This window comes from Gigantopelta aegis, chromosome 5 (genome assembly GCF_016097555.1).
Source record: "Gigantopelta aegis isolate Gae_Host chromosome 5, Gae_host_genome, whole genome shotgun sequence".
NCBI lineage: Eukaryota > Metazoa > Mollusca > Gastropoda > Neomphalida > Peltospiridae > Gigantopelta > Gigantopelta aegis.
Genome location: NC_054703.1, coordinates 26613275 through 26631674, shown reverse-complemented (window position 1 = coordinate 26631674; position 18400 = coordinate 26613275). Strand labels below are relative to the sequence as shown.

At 39.1% G+C, this 18400-nt stretch overlaps 1 protein-coding gene across 1 annotated transcript in view; it reads right to left on the bottom strand.

Moving 5' to 3' along the window:
- Positions 1–1426: 1426 nt before the first annotated feature.
- LOC121373036 (flocculation protein FLO11-like) overlaps positions 1427–18400 on the bottom strand; it is a 35078-nt gene continuing 18104 nt past the window's right edge. Inside the window, exons 6-10 of the mRNA XM_041499479.1 lie at positions 17698–17768; positions 15320–15477; positions 13466–13587; positions 11584–11811; positions 1427–3304 (exon numbers count right to left, since the gene is read on the bottom strand). Coding sequence (XP_041355413.1) covers positions 3185–3304; positions 11584–11811; positions 13466–13587; positions 15320–15477; positions 17698–17768 — 699 coding nt within the window. The 3' untranslated portion in view covers positions 1427–3184. The remainder of the gene's footprint in view (positions 3305–11583; positions 11812–13465; positions 13588–15319; positions 15478–17697; positions 17769–18400) is intronic.

Sequence of the window (18400 nt, the reverse complement as noted above, 5' to 3'; positions counted from 1 at the left end):
GATGCAATACTTGTTGTTTACTTGAGCCAGTAAAAATACGTATTTTACTATGATCAATATCACGTCGTTTAATTGAGCCAATTAAACGACCGGTTTTGCTATGATGCAATAACTTTTGTTTACTTCAGCCGATAACAAGACATGGTTTCTATGACGTAATAACTGGTCTGTCTAAATGTCCTGTTTTTATAAGATGTTTCCGACAAACACGGCCTTTTTACGACTAAACATATACTTGTAATGCATTTTGTGGTTTACAATAGCATCGTTTGTGCGTACCCAATGCGTTTCTGGCAGTGTTAATGAATTTAACAGCGCAAACTTTTAGTTCATAATATATATATATTGGTCGTACGTGCAGAATTATTCGGAGTTAAAATCCAGTTTAGGCTACAATAAGCATCAGCAAAAACACATGGATATACGGATACAGATAAACTAAACGAGAAAATGCGTCTTTATTATGTAAATTTAATCGTTGAAAAAGGCGCTTGTAGTCGAAAACATCTTACATAGCATAAAACCAGACAGTCTCTTTAAATGTGATACAAAGGCAGTTTCACTCCATACCCCATCCCACAAGTGTTCCACGACTGATATATCAAATACAGTGGTATGTGCTGTCCTGGTTGTGGAAATTTGCATATATACGATCCCTTGCTGTTAATGGACAAAATGTTGTGGGGGGTTTTCAGGATTACCAAATGATCCAATTACACCCAGTATTTGATTATAAATAAATCAATGTACTTTTACTATTACTAGGCCTACATATACCTATTTCTATTTGCATAACACAATCGATAACAATTGGGATACAGGGATGGATCTTTGATTTTCAGGTGGGTTACAACATTTATGCTTGCTTACAGACTCACATCTAACTAACCCGTCCCCACCCACTCTGGATCCGTCGCTGAGGTTTGATGAATATGTAACTGGTTGACAAAGTAAATGGATTGTCGGGTCAAATGTTCCATAATTGTGGCTTTTTTTCGTATTTAAATGGCATCATGGAAGTGTGCAGCTTTTTAACAAATTCAACAAATTCTAACAGAAATATTTTAAGATTTTCTTTTCTGAACAAAAATAAATCATCCTCAAATCCTTCTCACATATGTTATTTTTATTTTTAAAACATTTGTGAGTGTGTGTGTATTCATACCGAGATAAACGTAAAAGAAATAACAGACAATATTCATAATTAAATTTGAATCATAATTGCTAATAAAGGGCCGTCCATACATAATTTTCAACATTTTCACGAGCGTACAAACCGTACACTTTTGACTCCTTCCCCCCTAAAAGTGTACATCCACAAATGATAAATGTTGATCGACATTTTTTTTTTTTTTTTTAAAGCGTACGTTGGTCCCTTGACATGTTCCCCCCCCCCCCTCCCCCCCCCCCCCCCCCCCCCCCCCCCCCCCCCCGCGTACGGTTTGTACGCTCGTGAAAATGTAGAAAATTATGGACGGCCCCTATCAACACTAAACCATAAACAATAACGCCCAATAAGTCAACTTGCCCATGCGTCTGTCTAGCTTAGCTTAGTAACTGTTTTAGCGTGTCCATATACCACTAGGGTTTCGATAAGATCGGGGGTCTGACTCGGGACAGGAATAACCTAACAAATACGGTCAATTTTGAAAATTTTGAATATTAACACCAAAAGTATAAACAAAGAGGAAAATTGGGGTTCGTACATTTTGACTTTGCCCTTAAAACAATATATTAACATTCCTAACCTATATAAATTATTAGTATAATATAATTTTGGCGAAAATTTAGATGGGCAGGTCTAAAATTAATAATAATTATTAAACAGTATTCATTAATCTCATGGGCCAGTCTACAAACCGCTCTAGTGTGGTTTGGACCGAAAATCGAAAACCGGATGCATCAAAAAAATTATTTTCTATGTTTGTAAAATGTATTTAATATCAATGATTTCATGTGCGTCTGTTGTTGTTTTGCATGCCCGTTATCCGCCAATAATAGCGAACAAGAGAAAACGACCCAAAGTGTATATTAGGTTTAAACTAAAATCTATAAATCTATACGTCCTGACTAAAATATGTAGTCTTCTCTCTCTCTCTCTCTCTCTGTCTCTGTCTCTCTCTCTCTCTCTCTCTCTCTCTCTCTCTCTCTCTCTCTCTCTCTCTCTCTCTCTCTCTCTCTCTCTCTCTCTCTCTCTCTCTCTCTCTCTCTCTCACTCAATTTATCCAGGTCATAAGATTAAGTATACAAGTTATGATTGAAATCTACAGATATGACTAAAGGTATGATCGAAATCTCAAGTTTTACAGCCCTCTACCTTATCCTACATATTGACTAAAATTAACAAGGTTTTACTCAAATCTTAACTACTCGGCTATCGAAGTCTTCCACAAAAAAATGGAAGCCAAATTAACAGTAGTTAAGAACGCGTGCTGGCATAACAGATTATGATAGAAATCTGTACCTCTTTGACTTGAATTAAAAAGGTCTGAATGTAACTGTAGCCTATATGTCCTATCTGAAATCTACATTCCCTGTTTTAAATATGTAATATAATATGGTTTAAAATATAATCATTTCACAATGGACAGCAGTTGAAAAATAAACCAGTCAACCATATCACAACAGACGCGTGTGCAGGAAGCAGTACAGGAGGGGTAGGGGTCAGGAGGGGGGTTTAGACTGATTGAAAAGTTTATTGGGTCAAGACTTGCTCACCCCGTAAACTATATCTATTTAAAAGAAATTTCCCTTTGAGTAGGAGGGAGGAGTTTCGAATCCTACCCATCTCCTGCACAAGCGCCTGCACACGCATTTGTGGTCAATAAATGTTCAAGCACGCCTGCCTCTTACACATGCTTCCAGCTTCGCACATAAATATATGTCCAAACTCATGGTTGATGAGACTGCTTAAGAAACGTTGATATATAATCAAGCAGTACAAGGGAGGCAACTGCGACAGGTCTCTTGTGAAACAACTGCAGCCTGGTCTCCAGGGGAGGCAACTGCGGCAGATCTCTAAGCACCATTATGAATTACATAAGCGAATATTGTATCAAGTATTAATATTGTTTGATATATTATCACACTGGCGATATCACTTTGGTCATGGCCGTACAGAAACAAACGACCCAATCACACGTCGGCTGTCTTGCATCCAATCAAAAGTCCGTTTACATATTCGTCATAGGCGCGTCTCCCAAGCATCCAGTTCCTCGTGATACAGTGTGACGGTGTTGTGGTCATGGTGATGTACAAGGGAAGGATTCAAGAATCCATTTTCTTGTGGGACCTCAATGTCCCTCTGAAACAAAAGAGTGGAAGACAATTATCAATATTATACTACACTATATTCAGGCAATAAAGTTTGCTTAAAGTTTGTTTTGTTTAACGACACCATTAAAGCACATTGATTGATCAATCATCGCTATTGGATATCAAGCATTTGGTAATTCTGACACGTAGTTACCAGAGAAAACCCGCTACATGTTTCCTAATGCAGCAAGGGATCTTTTATATCCATTTTCCCACAGACAGGAAATCACATACCACGGCCTTTCACCAGTTGTGGTTCACAGGTTGGAACGAGAAAAAAAAACAATCAATTGAATGGATCCACAGAGGTGGTTCGATCCTGCGACGCAAGCACCTCAAAGGAACACTCAACCGACTGAGCTAACTTCTGCCCTATAATTCAATGATCCCAATCATTGATATTGTTGCATTGATCTTAGGCAATAATAATATATATTTTTTTTAAACCTGTATTTCGCCGCCTACATATTACTCGAGACGGTTCGTCTACCACCGTCATGGATACACCCACTGTGCCCAAAACAGTCGTGCTTAAACCTTCAGTGGATCCAAGCACGATTGATTCATTGATTGATTGATTTATCGATCGATCGGTCGATATATCGATTGATCGGTTGATTGATTGAATGATTGATTGATTGATATATCGATTGATCGGTCGATTGATTGATTGATTGATTGATTGATTGATTGATTGATTGATTGACTGTCTGATTGGCTGATTGGCTGATTGGCTGATTGATCGATTGATTGATTGATTGACCAGCACATTTTTTTCGACGATTCCTTCACTAAATTTTACTCTCACGTTATTTACCTTACTAGACACAACTAGACCACATTGGTTTATTAATCATCGGCTATTGGATGTCAAACATTTCGTAATTTCGACATATAGTCTTAGAAAGGAAACCCGCTAAACAAATTCATTAGTAACAAGTAATCTTTTATGTGCACCATCCCATAGACAGGACAGTACATACCACAACCTTTGATATACCAGTTTTAGTGTACTGGCTGGAACGAGAAATAGTCCAATGGCCCACCGACGGGGATCGATCTTAGACCGGCCACTGGGCTACGTCATCAATTTTTCTGTCTTTAAACAAAAACAAACGTTTAACGCTAATAGTGATGTCTTAGGGTTATTTTAACATATGGTCTACAGAAAAATAGGTGAGAAACAGGAGGAAACCCGCAACGACAACAACGGTTGTTCTCACTGAATTATCTGGAATAACGAGTATGTGCGTCTGTCTTTAAGGAAAGTTTGTTTTGTTTAACGACACCACTAGAGCACATTGACTCATTAATCATGGGCTATTGGATGTCAAACATTAAGGAAGGAAATGTTTTTATTTAACGGCGCACTCAACACATTTTATTTACGGTTATATGGCGTCGGACATATGGTTAAAAAACAAAGAAAGACATGTTTTATTTAACGACGCACTCACAACATTTTATTTACGGTTATATGGCGTCAGACATATGGTTAAGAACCACACAGATTTTGAGAGGAAACCCGCTGTCGCCACTTCATGGGCTACTCTTTCCGATTAGCAGCAAGGGATCTTTTATTTGCGCTTCCCACAGGCAGGATAGCACAAACCATGGCCTTTGTTGAACCAGTCATGGATCACTGGTCGGTGCAAGTGGTTTACACCTACCCATTGAGCATTGCGGAGCACTCACTCAGGGTTTGGAGTCGGTATCTGGATTAAAAATTCCATGCTTCGACTGGGATCCGAACCCAGTACCTACCAGCCTGTTGACCGATGGTCTTACCACGACACCACCGAGGACGGTACATACATATGGTTAAGGACCACACAGATATTGAGAGTGGAAACCCGCTGCCGCCACTTCATGGGCTACTCTTTTCGATTAGCAGCAAGGGATATTGTATATGCACCACCCCATACACATAACACATACCACGGCTTTTGATATACCAGACGCGGTGCACTGGCTGGAACGAGAAAAACATTAAGGATACACCACACGATACGAGTGCCTCGTACGAGCATAGTTAATTGTGAAAAGACAAACTGTACGATTTCGTTGTTAACTAAGCAATCGGCGGAGAAACTCGTGTCGTGTGACGCCGCCTTTAGAGAGGAAAACAAACCAAGGCCTTTTGTGCGGAATATTTTGTGATATGAAATAATGAATATGTGGATAGGCGGGTGGGTGGACGGATGGACAGACGGAGGGATTTTTTTTAAAGTTTGTTTTTATTAATCATCGGCTATTGGATTTCAACCATTTGGTAATTTTTGACATATAGTCTTAGAGAAGAAACCCACTATATTTTTCCATTAGTAGCAAGGGATCTTTTCTATGCACCATCCAACAGCACATGCCACGGCCTTTTATATACCAGTCGTGGTGCACTGGCTGGAACGAGAAATAGCCCAATAGCAATTGTAAATTTTTATTAGAGTTCCCCTACCTTTTTTGAAGAGTATATATATGCGTCTATGACAACTATGTAAATGTAATTAAAATAATTAAAATATGGATTTTGTATTACATTTTACCCGCCTCGGAGGCGTCGTGGTTAGGCCATCGGTCAACAGGCTGGTAGGTACAGGGTTCGGATCCCAGTCGAGGCATGGGATTTTTAATCCAGATACCGACTCCAAACCCTGAGTGAGTGCTCCGCAAGGCTCAGTGGGTAGGTGTAAACCACTTGCACCGACCAGTGATCTATAACTGGTTCAACAAAGGCCATGGTTTGTGCTATCCTGCCTGTAGGAAGCGCAAACAAAAGACCCCTTGCTGCTAATCGGAAAGAGTAGCCCATGAAGTGGCGACAGCGGGTTTCCTCTCAAAATCTGTGTGGTCCTTAACCATATGTCCGACGCCATATAACCGTAAATAAAATGTGTTGAGTGCGTCGTTAAAAAAACATTTTTTTCTTTCTTTTTTATTAACTGGTTTAACGTGTCCATAATCGGGTGTCTGACTCGGAACAGCATCTTCCTCACTACATTTTTCTTTCTTTGTATTACATTTTGACTCAAGAAGGTTCTATTCTAACCCTCTTTCAGAGTTTAACGCCATAAACCTAATTTTATGCGTGTGTGACGTCATTGCAAATTTGAGTCTAGACTCTAAAGTTTAATAATGGCATGTGGTTTGGTATAAAGGAAAGAACTTTTTTAAAGCCAGAAACTATACCTTTCAACCACAGAACAGGTGCCGCAAATTAGTTTTAGATATAATGTATCGGTTACGCGCCATCGACCGATCTGCGCTATCGATCGATCGCGCTTCGCCATCAATCGATCCCGTCATCAGCGTAACCATTGGTTGATCGCGCAACCATCGATCGATCGTGCTCCGCCAACAATGGATCCGTCAATAGCGTTGCCATCGGTAGACCGCGCACACATCGATCGATCGCGCTGTGCCACCAATGGGTCTGTTGTTATCACAGTCATCGGTAGATCGCGATAGCATCGATCGATCGCGCTGTGCCAATCAATGTTGCTATCATAGCCATTGGTAGATCGCGATATCATAGCCCATCAATTGGTAGATCGCGAAAGCATCGATCGATCGCGCTGTGCCATCAATAGGTCCGTTGTTATAGCCATTGGTAGATCGCGATAGCATCGATCGATCGCGCTGCGCCATCAGTGGATCGTCGTTAGGGTGGAAATCGTTAGATCGCGCAAGTATCGCAAGCAATGGATTCTCACTTGATCCCCGACAAAAACTAACGACCGATCCATTGTTGGAAGTAGCACGACCAATAGCTACTAGCGCGATTTACAGATAGCTACGCTAACAGAGGATCTATTGTTAGCGCAGCGCGGTTGATCGATATGTGTGCGATCAACTGATAGATACGCTAACACCGGATCCAATGATGGCATACTGTGATCGATCGATCCTTGCGCGATCCACCGATACTTTCGCAAATCTACCGATATTGCAGATTGGTCGATGGCGCTTAGCACATTTCCATTCCAAGTACACAATTATTCGTTCGTCGACAATTTGACGCCTTCGGGGAGGGGGGGGGGGGGGGGTATTCACGCGTCGTTACCTCGAACTGTGTTATTTTGTGAGTCCAGGATATATCGATAATTAATGCGTTTATCTCGAACCATTATTATGTCGAGCTGTTTTAATCGGTCACTTCAACTTCGATATAACGAACTTTGACTGTGCAAAGCATTATAAGCGCCAAGGCGAAACTACGTGTGAAGAAAACGAAAGTGGAAGCGAAAGCAAAGAATACTTACTCGTATGTACACATTGGCTGCCAAATAGATCATGCATAGATCATAACGATGATGTTGTTTGCTATAGAGACAAAACAAAAGACATCAAAGACTGCCACCACACGAAAAAGAAATAAATCATAAACATAATGCATTAAGCAGAACAAAACAGAACTGGAAGCGTGTTCATTGATTATATATTTTAAAGGGACATTCCTGAGTTTACTGCATTATAACATGTTTCCCCGACTAATAAAATATTTCTATGATTAAACTTGCATATTAAATATATTTTCTTGTTTAGAATATCAGTGTCTGTATGTTCGATGTGTTTCTGGTCGTTTTAATGTTTGTAAGAAGCCCAAACTGGACTTTGTCTTCGAATAATTTCGTACGTATGAAAAAAAACAATATTTTAGGAAATAAAATGAAATTTAACCCAGTACAAATCTTAGAACGATCATAAACACGTTTAATATACAGCCACTAATATTTCATGCAGAAAAATATATTTGATATGCAATTACAATCGTTAACAAGTCTATGTTAGTCGATAGCATCTTAAAAAGTACAGCAAACTCAGGAATGCCCCTTTAAAAATCTTAGTTTTTATATACTCCCACCCCTTTCAATCATGTCCTAAAGCTGCAATTCCGTGAATGGTTTCAAATGGTTGTACTTTTGATTTCTGGAGTATCCAGTAGTTCAGGGTTTTGTAACCTCTTGTTTAATATGTAGTTTACGGTTATATGGCGTCGGACATAAGGTTAAGGACCACACAGATATTGGAGGGAGGAAAGCCGCTATCGCCACTTCATGGACCACTATTTTTGATTAGCTGCCAGGGAGACAGGATAGCACATACCACGGTCGTTTGATGTACCAGTCGTGGTGCACTGGCTAAAGCGACAAACCAAAGACATATTCTAGCGGGCATCAGTGCAACTGTATAATTATTCCATGAGGTCTGCACTATGAAATATGCAGCATAAATTTAATTAAATGGACGTGGGACAGCCTCAGGGACCACAAACACATTTGAGAAATCAATTGATTTACAACCACAGAACCCGGTGTTCTATAAAGGTAAGAAACACCATGGTACGTGTAATTTAATCACATTTCTTTCAACAGTCTCACCAACATGACTGTGGATTAGTCCGAAGTTCATTAAAGAGACGGACCATATATTATTGCACACTGGACAGGGTTATCCAGCTTTTGCACGGTGCTAGAAAAATCTATCTGACCCTAGGGCTAGATAAATCTGTCCGACCCGAGGGCTAGACGATTTCTACATACGCGTGACGTCATAACCCATGTTTTACAACAATTGACGTCATAACTCATGGTTTTCAGAATTATGTTTGTCATTTCATGTTGTATCATTGTTTTAAAAATATTTAAACAAATTAATATTTTCAACTATATATTTATTGGTAAGTTGTTCATGAGGTGGATTATATTTTCCTCTCGTACGATTAAATGAGTTTGTAGGTAAAATGTTTACGAATCGTTCTACAATAAACAAATCTTTGCTTACAAAATTAATGTTTTATTACTGTAATTAAATGGGCAAGAAAAGGAATCTATCACCGTTGTGAGGTATAGATCAGGCAAAATGTCCCTCGGGTTGTAATTGCCTTGTCTATACCTCACAACGGTGATAGATTCTATTATTACAAACGCATGTACCTCTGAGACGTAACGGTTACGGAGACGAGCTCTAGTCTATTTTTGTAAAGGTATTTCCCCGTTTCAAAGTCAAAGACAATGCTTTAACACCCTTGTTTAAGAAAAACAGCCTTTGTAAATGCGGCCCTGAGTGTCCATTTTTACGGGTTCAAATTCGTGTCTGTGAATTTAATTATCCCAAGAATTTAAAAAATAACCAATCCGGTTTACAATGGAACATATATGTACGTTACATGTTATTGCTATTAAATTGAAAACAAAACTGAAATCAGTGGACCACGCTGAATAACAGGACTATCATAAACCAGCACAAAACCAAAACCAAACAAAATATACTGTATAAACTGAAGACATTAACATGCAACAATGAACAAATGCTCAATATATATCAATAAAGATATTATGCAATATGACAATTAAAGAGACATTCCTGAGTTTGCTGCATTGTAAGATGTTTCCGACTAATAACATATGTCAACGATTAAACTGACATATTAAATATATTTTGTTGTTTAGAATATCAATGTCTATATATTCAATGTGTCTCTGATCGTCTTAATATTTGTAAGAAGTCAAAACTAGATTTTGTCTTCAAATAATTTCGTACGTACGAAAAAATATATTTTAGGAAATAAAATGAAATTTAACCGAGTACAAATATTAGAACGATCAGAAACATGTTTAATATACAGCCACTAATAGTTTATGCAGAAAAATATATTTGGTATGTAATTACAATCTTTAGAAAGTCTCTGTTACTTGATAACATCTTAAAAATTGCAGCAAACTCAGGAATGTCCGTTTAAAGAGTGAATATCACGATTACATTGTGCAATGTTAAAAGAAATTGTAAATACGAGAGACAAGCTTGATATTTTGCTCCATTAATAATAACAGTGAATGGATATTTCTAATTATGGTACAAACAAAAACAATAATAATGGGAATAGTTTATGCCATTACAAACAGAATCGTAACATCCACATACTGAGCATTTACGATTTTGTATCAATAATTCTTCAATGTAACTATTATAATACAATTTACTCTCAGTCAGTGAAACTTCGACAATATCTAATATTATGACCAATAATGACTGATAGTTTTCTGTCTAAAGAATCATTACCCTGACATCTCATCAAGTACATCCCTCCCACCTCCCTAAACGATTCTATGGACTGGTCCAAAAAGCTCAAATGTCAATGACGTTGTTATACTCATCCACACTATGCTATTCATGTCCGGTCACATGATGTAGATCTTTCTTCTTGCCTCCAGAGTCATACTCATTTGCCTGTTGCACTGTTCGAGCCAGTCCATGGGTAAAGGTTAAGTGGGAGTAAGATGGGGTTCATACATTTGGTGATATGCCAATTGAATGTAAAACGGGGATTAAATTGACTGAACTAACCCATTCTGGTACTAACTTTCGTGTGAAACAAAGCTGGTACTTTTGAAAAAAGAAAAGAAAAGTGTGATGAGTGCACGTGCTGGCATAGTCCAATAAAAGAACTGATTTCGGAGACTACAGTGTAGATTACAGCCCAAGACCAAATCCACCACCATCACCACCACCTTGTGGACCGTTCTCCTTCAATAATATAGCGCTCATAACCAAGGAGGAAATTCCAATACACTGATAGCAGTCTACCAGTCAAGCACTCTACTAATACACACCATGACACACTGGCAGTCATCCGCTTCACATACCTTTCTCGCAAACCAATCCGACACCAACCCAAGTCACATTCACCAAGATGTCATTTACATCAAGCCATACACCAGTTATACACACAATGCTATTCCCGCCAACACCTTATATTAACCTCTCTCTCTCTCTCTCTCTCTCTCTCTCTCTCTCTCTCTCTCTCTCTCTCTCTCTCTCTCTCTCTCTCTCTCTCTCTCTCTCTCTCTCTCTCTCTCCTCCCTCTCTCTCTCTCTCTCTCTCTCTCTCTCTCTCTCTTCTCTCTCTCTCTCTCTCTCTCTCTCTCTCTCTCTCTCTCTCTCTCTCAATCCTCCTCTCTCTCTCTCTCTCTCTCTCTCTCTCTCTCTCTCTCTCTCTCTCTCTCTCTCTCTCTCTCTCTCTCTCTCTCTCTCTCTCTCTCTGTCTGTCTGTCTATGTCTCCTCCCCCTCTCTCTCTCTCACTAACTCACTCTCTCTCTCTTTCTCTCTCTCTCTTCTTTTTCTTTTTTTTAATTCAGAACATTTCTTCTTGCACGCGCCTTTCCTCTCCACTACCACGCTCTGTTAAACCAGACTGGTACTCGACTTACGCCTTATATATTAGACTGGTACTTGACTACGTCTGTTATTTTAGACTGGTACTCGACTTACGTCCGTTGTATTAGACTGGTGTACCGGTCGACGTTCTAGCGTTTCGTCGTTGTAGGCGTTGTTGTCCTTGCCGTTCTCGACGTGGTTTGTCGACTCCTGCATCGCTATCTTGTTGTCGTACGCCTGCTCTGAGATCGGGAGGCTGTCGTCTGCCCAACTCCGTCTGTACCCGATGTCATCCGGGTCCTCGGGCATCCGGTACTTCTGGCGGGTGTGGCGACGAGAGCACTAGAATAGAAATAATTTTATTTACTATGATTATGTTTTCTGAACATCATTTTGGTTTCTATACAACGTTTTGAAATACACTTATCTTAATTTTTGTATTGTACAAAATTTAAAAATACACTTACTTATATATTTGTATTGTATTCTATTGTACGTTTCCCCACAGATTTTTACACGGTGTTTTACTTAATTATACAATTTTATTATTAATGGAAATAATTATATTGATGTACTTACCTTTGATTGACACCCAATAGTCGATCTCTAGTTTTGTGCTGGGGTGTCATTAAACACGGTAATATTAATTAATAAAATATGTATTTTATATATTTTGCCATTCATTTATTAACGCAAGCACATAAATTACATTAATGTTTATTTCAATTAATGTTTGTGTATTTTATACGAAAACCAAATGCCCTGAAAATGGTGGAAATGCCCCAAAAGTGTTTGGTCTACCATGCCTTGGCTAATTTCTAGAGAAATCACTATTGTAGTTGTAACACAGCTACACCCTCTTCTTTCTCACTAACTACTAACCCACTTTTTGACGACCGTAATTGCATATCAAATATATTTTTCTATATAAAATATTAATGGCTGTATCTTAAACGTGTTTCTGATCGTTCTAATATTTGTACTAAGTTAAATTTCATTTTATTTCCTAAAATATATGTTTTGGTACGTACGAAATTATTTGAAGACAAAATTCAGTTTGTGCTTCTTACAAATATGAAGACGACCAGAAACACATTGAATATACTGACACTGATATTCTAAACAAGAAAATATATTTAATATGTAAGTTTAATCGTTGAAATATTTTATTAGTTGGAAACATCTTACAATGCAGCAAACTCGGGAATGTCCCTTTAAGGCTCAAATAGATTGAATGCGAAATATTTTGTTAGGTATGTCCCTTTAAAGAGCACATTGATCATCAGCTATTGGAGAGGAAACACGCTACAAATTTCAATTAGTAGCAAGGGATCTTTTATATGCACCATCCCACAGACAGGATAGCACATACCATGTGCCTTTGATCGATACCACAGGGATAGCACATACCACGGCCTTTGATATACCAGTCATGGTACATTGGCTGGAACAAAAAATAACTCAATGTGCCCACCGACTGGGATCGATCTCACAGACAGAATAGCACATACCACGGCCTTTGATATATCGTCATGGTACACTGGCTGGAACGAGAAATAGCCCAATGTGCTCACCGATTGGGATCGATCCCACAGACAGGATAGCACATACCACGGCCTTTGATATACCAGTCATGGTACATTGGCTGGAACAAAAAATAACTCAATGTGCCCACCGACTGGGATCGATCTCACAGACAGGATAGCACATACCACGGCCTTTGATATATCGTCATGGTACATTGGCTGGAACGAGAAATAGTCCAATGTGCCCACCGACTGGGATCGACCCCACAGACAAGATATCACATACCACGGCCTTTGATATATCAGTCATGGTACACTGGCTGGAACGAGAAATAGCCCAATGGGCCCACCGACTGGGATCGATCCCAAACCGATCTCTGTCCATACTAGTGCCCCGCGAGTGGTGCATCAAAGGTCGTGATATGTACTGTTCTGCAATAAAAACTGTAAACAAAATGTTGAATACTCACCAATACACAGATCATGAAGAAGAGGAACAAAAGCAATAGTGATCCGCACACGATGACCGCTATTGCCCAATCAGGGAGCACAGTTCCGGTTGGGGCAACTGGGGGCTTGACGATAGGAGCAACTGAAAAAAAAACATAAGAAAAATATAAAAGTAATAATTGCAATCGACGAAAACGGATTTGTGATTTTAATAAATACATTTTAAAAATCACTAAGACTGGGGCCCATTTCAGAAATCATCGTAAGTTTACGTCTGCTACTAGCAGTTATACCGGTCGTGCGTTTGCACGTGCTCGGCGTCTATTTCACGCAGAAAATTACATCATTACGGAAGCTGGAGTAGTTTAAGGACAACAGAAAATGAAATATGTGTTCTTCAAACTATATCTTTTTTAACTATAATAGTAATAATAATTGTGGTTTAGTCGTAGATTTATGTTTACGTGCAAAACTAGGCTTACGTTGTTTTGTGAAATTGGGCCCTGGGCCTCGTTCCACGAAGCGATCTTAGCCCTAAGATTACCTTAAGCGCATAGCTACCCCTATGCACTTAAGTTGATCTTAGGGCTAAGATCGCTTCGTGGAACGGGGCCCTGGTTATTATGTAGTGCAAAATACGTTGCGCTATTACAGTAATATCACGAATATTGTTTATATAAGCGAGCACAATAGCATTACTCTATGTAACAATTAAATTGAAAAAAAACCCACAAAATCCAGTATATCTTTCTACCATGGAAGAAGGAAGGAAGGAAATGTTTTATTTAACGACGCACTCAGCACATTTTATTTGGTTATATGGCGTCAGACATATGGTTAAGGACCACACAGATATTGAGAGAGGAAAGCCGCCGTCGCCACTTCCTGGGCTACGCTTTTCGATTAGCAGCAAGGTATCATTTATATGCACTATCCCACAGACAGGATAGTACATACCACGGCCTTTGTTACACCAGTTGTGGTGCACTGGCTGATATACCAGTCGTGGTGCACTGGCTGGAACGAGAAATATCCCAATGGGCCCACCGACGGGGATCGATCCCACACCGACCGCACATCGAGCGAGCGCTGCACCACTGGGCTACGTTCCGCCCTTGATATCTACAGATTTTGCACTGTTCAATTAAAACCGGCCTCGGTGGCGTCGTGGCAGGCCATCGGTCTACAGGCTGGTAGGTACTGGGTTCGGATCCCAGTCGTGGCATGGGATTTTAAATCCAGATACCGACTCCAAACCCTGAGTGAGTGCTCCGCAAGGCTCAATGGGTAGGTGTAAACCACTTGCACCGACCAGTGATCCATAACTGGTTCAACAAAGGCCATGGTTTGTGCTATCCTGCCTGTGGGAAGCGCAAATAAAAGATCCCTTGCTGCTAATCGGAAGAGTAGCCCATGTAATGGCGACAGCGGGTTTCCTCTCAAAATCTGTGGTCCTTAACCATATGTCTGACGCCATATAACCGTAAATAAAATGTGTTGAGTGCGTCGTTAAATAAAACACTTCTTTCTTGTTCAATTAAATGTTCTTGCTTCATACTTTCCCCACCTCCCGACTTACGTCGGGCGAGCTCAGATAACAACTAATGGGTTATTCGACGAGAATCGAGTTGTAAGAGCGCTCAGACTAACAACTGGACAGTCTTAGAAGTCGTGAGAGCAGAAAGTTGGCCAACTTCGTCGTGGCAATTGGTAGTCTGATCCTAGCATTATGTTATCAAGTTTAATAAATCCAACTTATTGGAGGTTGTCCATAAAGTAGGAAAACATGAAAACGTAGAACAATCGACGCGCTCTACAATACAGTAGAGATCCGTAACACTATAAGATAAAAGATAACGTCAGCACTTAATTACCTTCGTGTACTATCGTATCTGTATCGATCGTATAGTTCTCCAGCAGATTCCCATTACTTCCTATTAAACCGCTTTTAAAGGCGGAAGTGACGTTCGCTGCATTCACTTCGGCACTGTTATCAAAATTCGCCCAATAGTCGACCAACACGCTACCTTCACTGTTGGAATAAAAAATAAAATAAATGAAATATATATAATATATTCCATTTGTAATTAAACAAGCGAAGGAAAGACAGGAAAACCCTTCGAACTATGGAAACTGTACGAAACAACAACAACAAAAAAACAACAACAAAAAACAAAACACGAAAACAAAACAAACAAAACGAAATAAAACAACGAACAAACAAACAGATCTGAACGACAAAACCGCTATCCACGATAAAGACTGTATATCTGCACAATGCAGAGTCGAACGGGCATTTGGCGAAATAGTAGTTGATTCCATGAGTCTTGTGCCTCGTTTACAGGAGGACAGCCATTCCCGAAGAGATCCTTTACTGGGCTCCGTTGTAAAAGATCTTTGTACACTATCGCCGTAAATACCTACCATCGCGACCTTTTCTCTTTTTTTCTACGATCGCCAGCCCGTTCCACGACGCGGCGTAGCTTACTATCGTCGTAAATTACTGCGAAAATTTACAATAGGTACGAGGCAGTTGTAAGCCACTAGCGTAGATGTTAAATGGCAGTTAGATGGTGATTTGATAATTTTCTATGAAGAATACTAACATTTTGCGTAAAAATGGTTCTAATATATACCAATTACCTTTTTTGAAACTCGGCGTTCGATGAAAAACTGTTTAGGCCTATGTGTACAATATAAGTACGTATCATATAGGTTATTACCTGAGTGTCTTTCGGTGTCGTCAGTATGATATAACAGTACTAAAAATTGTGTTTTGCGAGCACCTGCTAATATATGATATTGACGATACCGATACACACGAGGGTAATAACCTCTTTATCATATAGTATCAAGCTTAAAGGGACATTCCTGAGTTTGCTGCAATGTTTAAGATGTTATCGACTAACAGACTTTCTAACGATTGTAATTACATATCAAATATATTTTTCTGCATAAAATATTAGTGGCTGTATATTAAACGTGTTTCTGATCATTCTAATATATGTACTACGTTAAATTTCATTTTATTTCCTAAAATATTTTTTTTTGTAGTACGAAATTATTTGAAGACGAAATCAGGAAAATATATTTAATATGTAAGTTTAATCGAAGAAATATTTTATTAGTCGGAAACATCTTACAATGCAGCAAACTCAGGAATGTCCCTTTAAGAGAAACATCTTACAATGCAGCAAACTCAGGAATGTCCCTTTAAGAGAAACATCTTACAATGCAGCAATCTCAGGAATGTCTCTTTAAGAGAAACATCTTACAATGCAGCAAACTCAGGAATGTCCCTTTAAGAGAAACATCTTACAATGCAGCAAACTCAGGAATGTCCCTTTAAGAGAAACGTCTTACAATGCTGCAAACTCAGGAATGTCCCTTTAATACAAAGTCTTTTTTGTAAACTTTATACTTAACTGTAATTCCTGTCTGCTATTATTTAATATTCAAATGTCGTATGGATATGTGATGCGGTGGCATTTTACAACAAAACCCAACAAACTAGTGCATGACGTTTATCTTTGTTTCCAGAACGCTGGGCAGCTTTCAATATACAGTTGATGTTGAACGTTTTTTGTTTGATAATTATGAATGCTTACGTTTACGTGCATGTCACAGGGCTCGAACTTAACAGCAGCACCGACGGCAATTGCCGTCGTTGAGATATAAATTGCCGTAGGTAGAGAGCATCACCGATGGCACTTTTGTGCCGTCGGTAAAGCTCCTTAACAATGGCGAAATGTATACACCTGGCTCCATATTCACAAACATACTTAAGTCAATGTATGATACTTATCTTTGTATTTTAAGTATGTATTTAGGTATCATACATTAAATTAAGTACGTTTATGAATACGGAGCCTGGTGTACGTTATCTGCTAACATTTAACGTTTGCACATTCAAAAGATGTCTACATATAACAAGATAGCCTTTCAGTCAGGTTTATCTGCTGCAAATGTCACATTTAAAAAAATTCCCATAGGCAGGCTCAAAATTGCCGTCGGTGGACTGTTTCACCCATGGCAATTCTTTTAAAAATTGCCATGGAGACAAATTCTTAAGTTCGAGCCCTGATGTCAATACAATTAGCGCCGCGGCCTGATTAATTTACATCTAATTTACAAAGTTATCAAATTCTAAAAGTATGTGATCTGAAAACAAATATCACATAATTTTATTATATTGGACACACTAACTAATATATGATAAAAGTACGCATCATAAAGTTTATTTCATACAAACCTAAACGTCATCTTGTCTTCTATGTCAATAAAAACGTTCTTGAGAAAGCTGGACAAAAACAAATTGCGAAGCTGGAAGGAAAAAGAGAGCAAATATAACGATATTCTAATGACATGAGGCGCGTGTATAGAGGAGAGGTTTGGGGTATCAAAACAAAATATTGTACACCACCATCACAATGGAATGTATAACAAAGGCCATGGTTTGTGCTATCCTGCCTGTGAGATGGTTCATATAAATGATCCCTTGCTACTAATGCCAACACTAGAGCACATCGAGTGAGTGAGACAGAGAGAGACAGAGAGACAGATATATAGACACATACACACACACACACACACACACACAGAGGGAGGGAGAGAGAGAGAGAGAGAGAGAGAGAGAGAGAGAGAGAGAGAGAGAGAGAGAGAGAGAAGAGAGAGAGAGAGAGAGAGAGAGAGAGAGAGAGAGAGAGAGAGAGAGAGAGAGAGAGAGAGAGAGAGAGAGAGAGAGAGAGAGAGGAGAGAGAGAGAGAGAGAGAGAGAGAGAGAGAGAGAGAGAGAGAGAGAGAGAGAGAGAGAGAGAGGTGAGAACAGCAATGTAACACCCGTTTCAGTAAAAATAAATATTCTAAGAGTACTATTAAAAGGGCCTAATTCTGTGAAACATGGCTAAATTCCATGTTTGACAAAATTATCTTCCTTTAATAAATATCTATGATCTG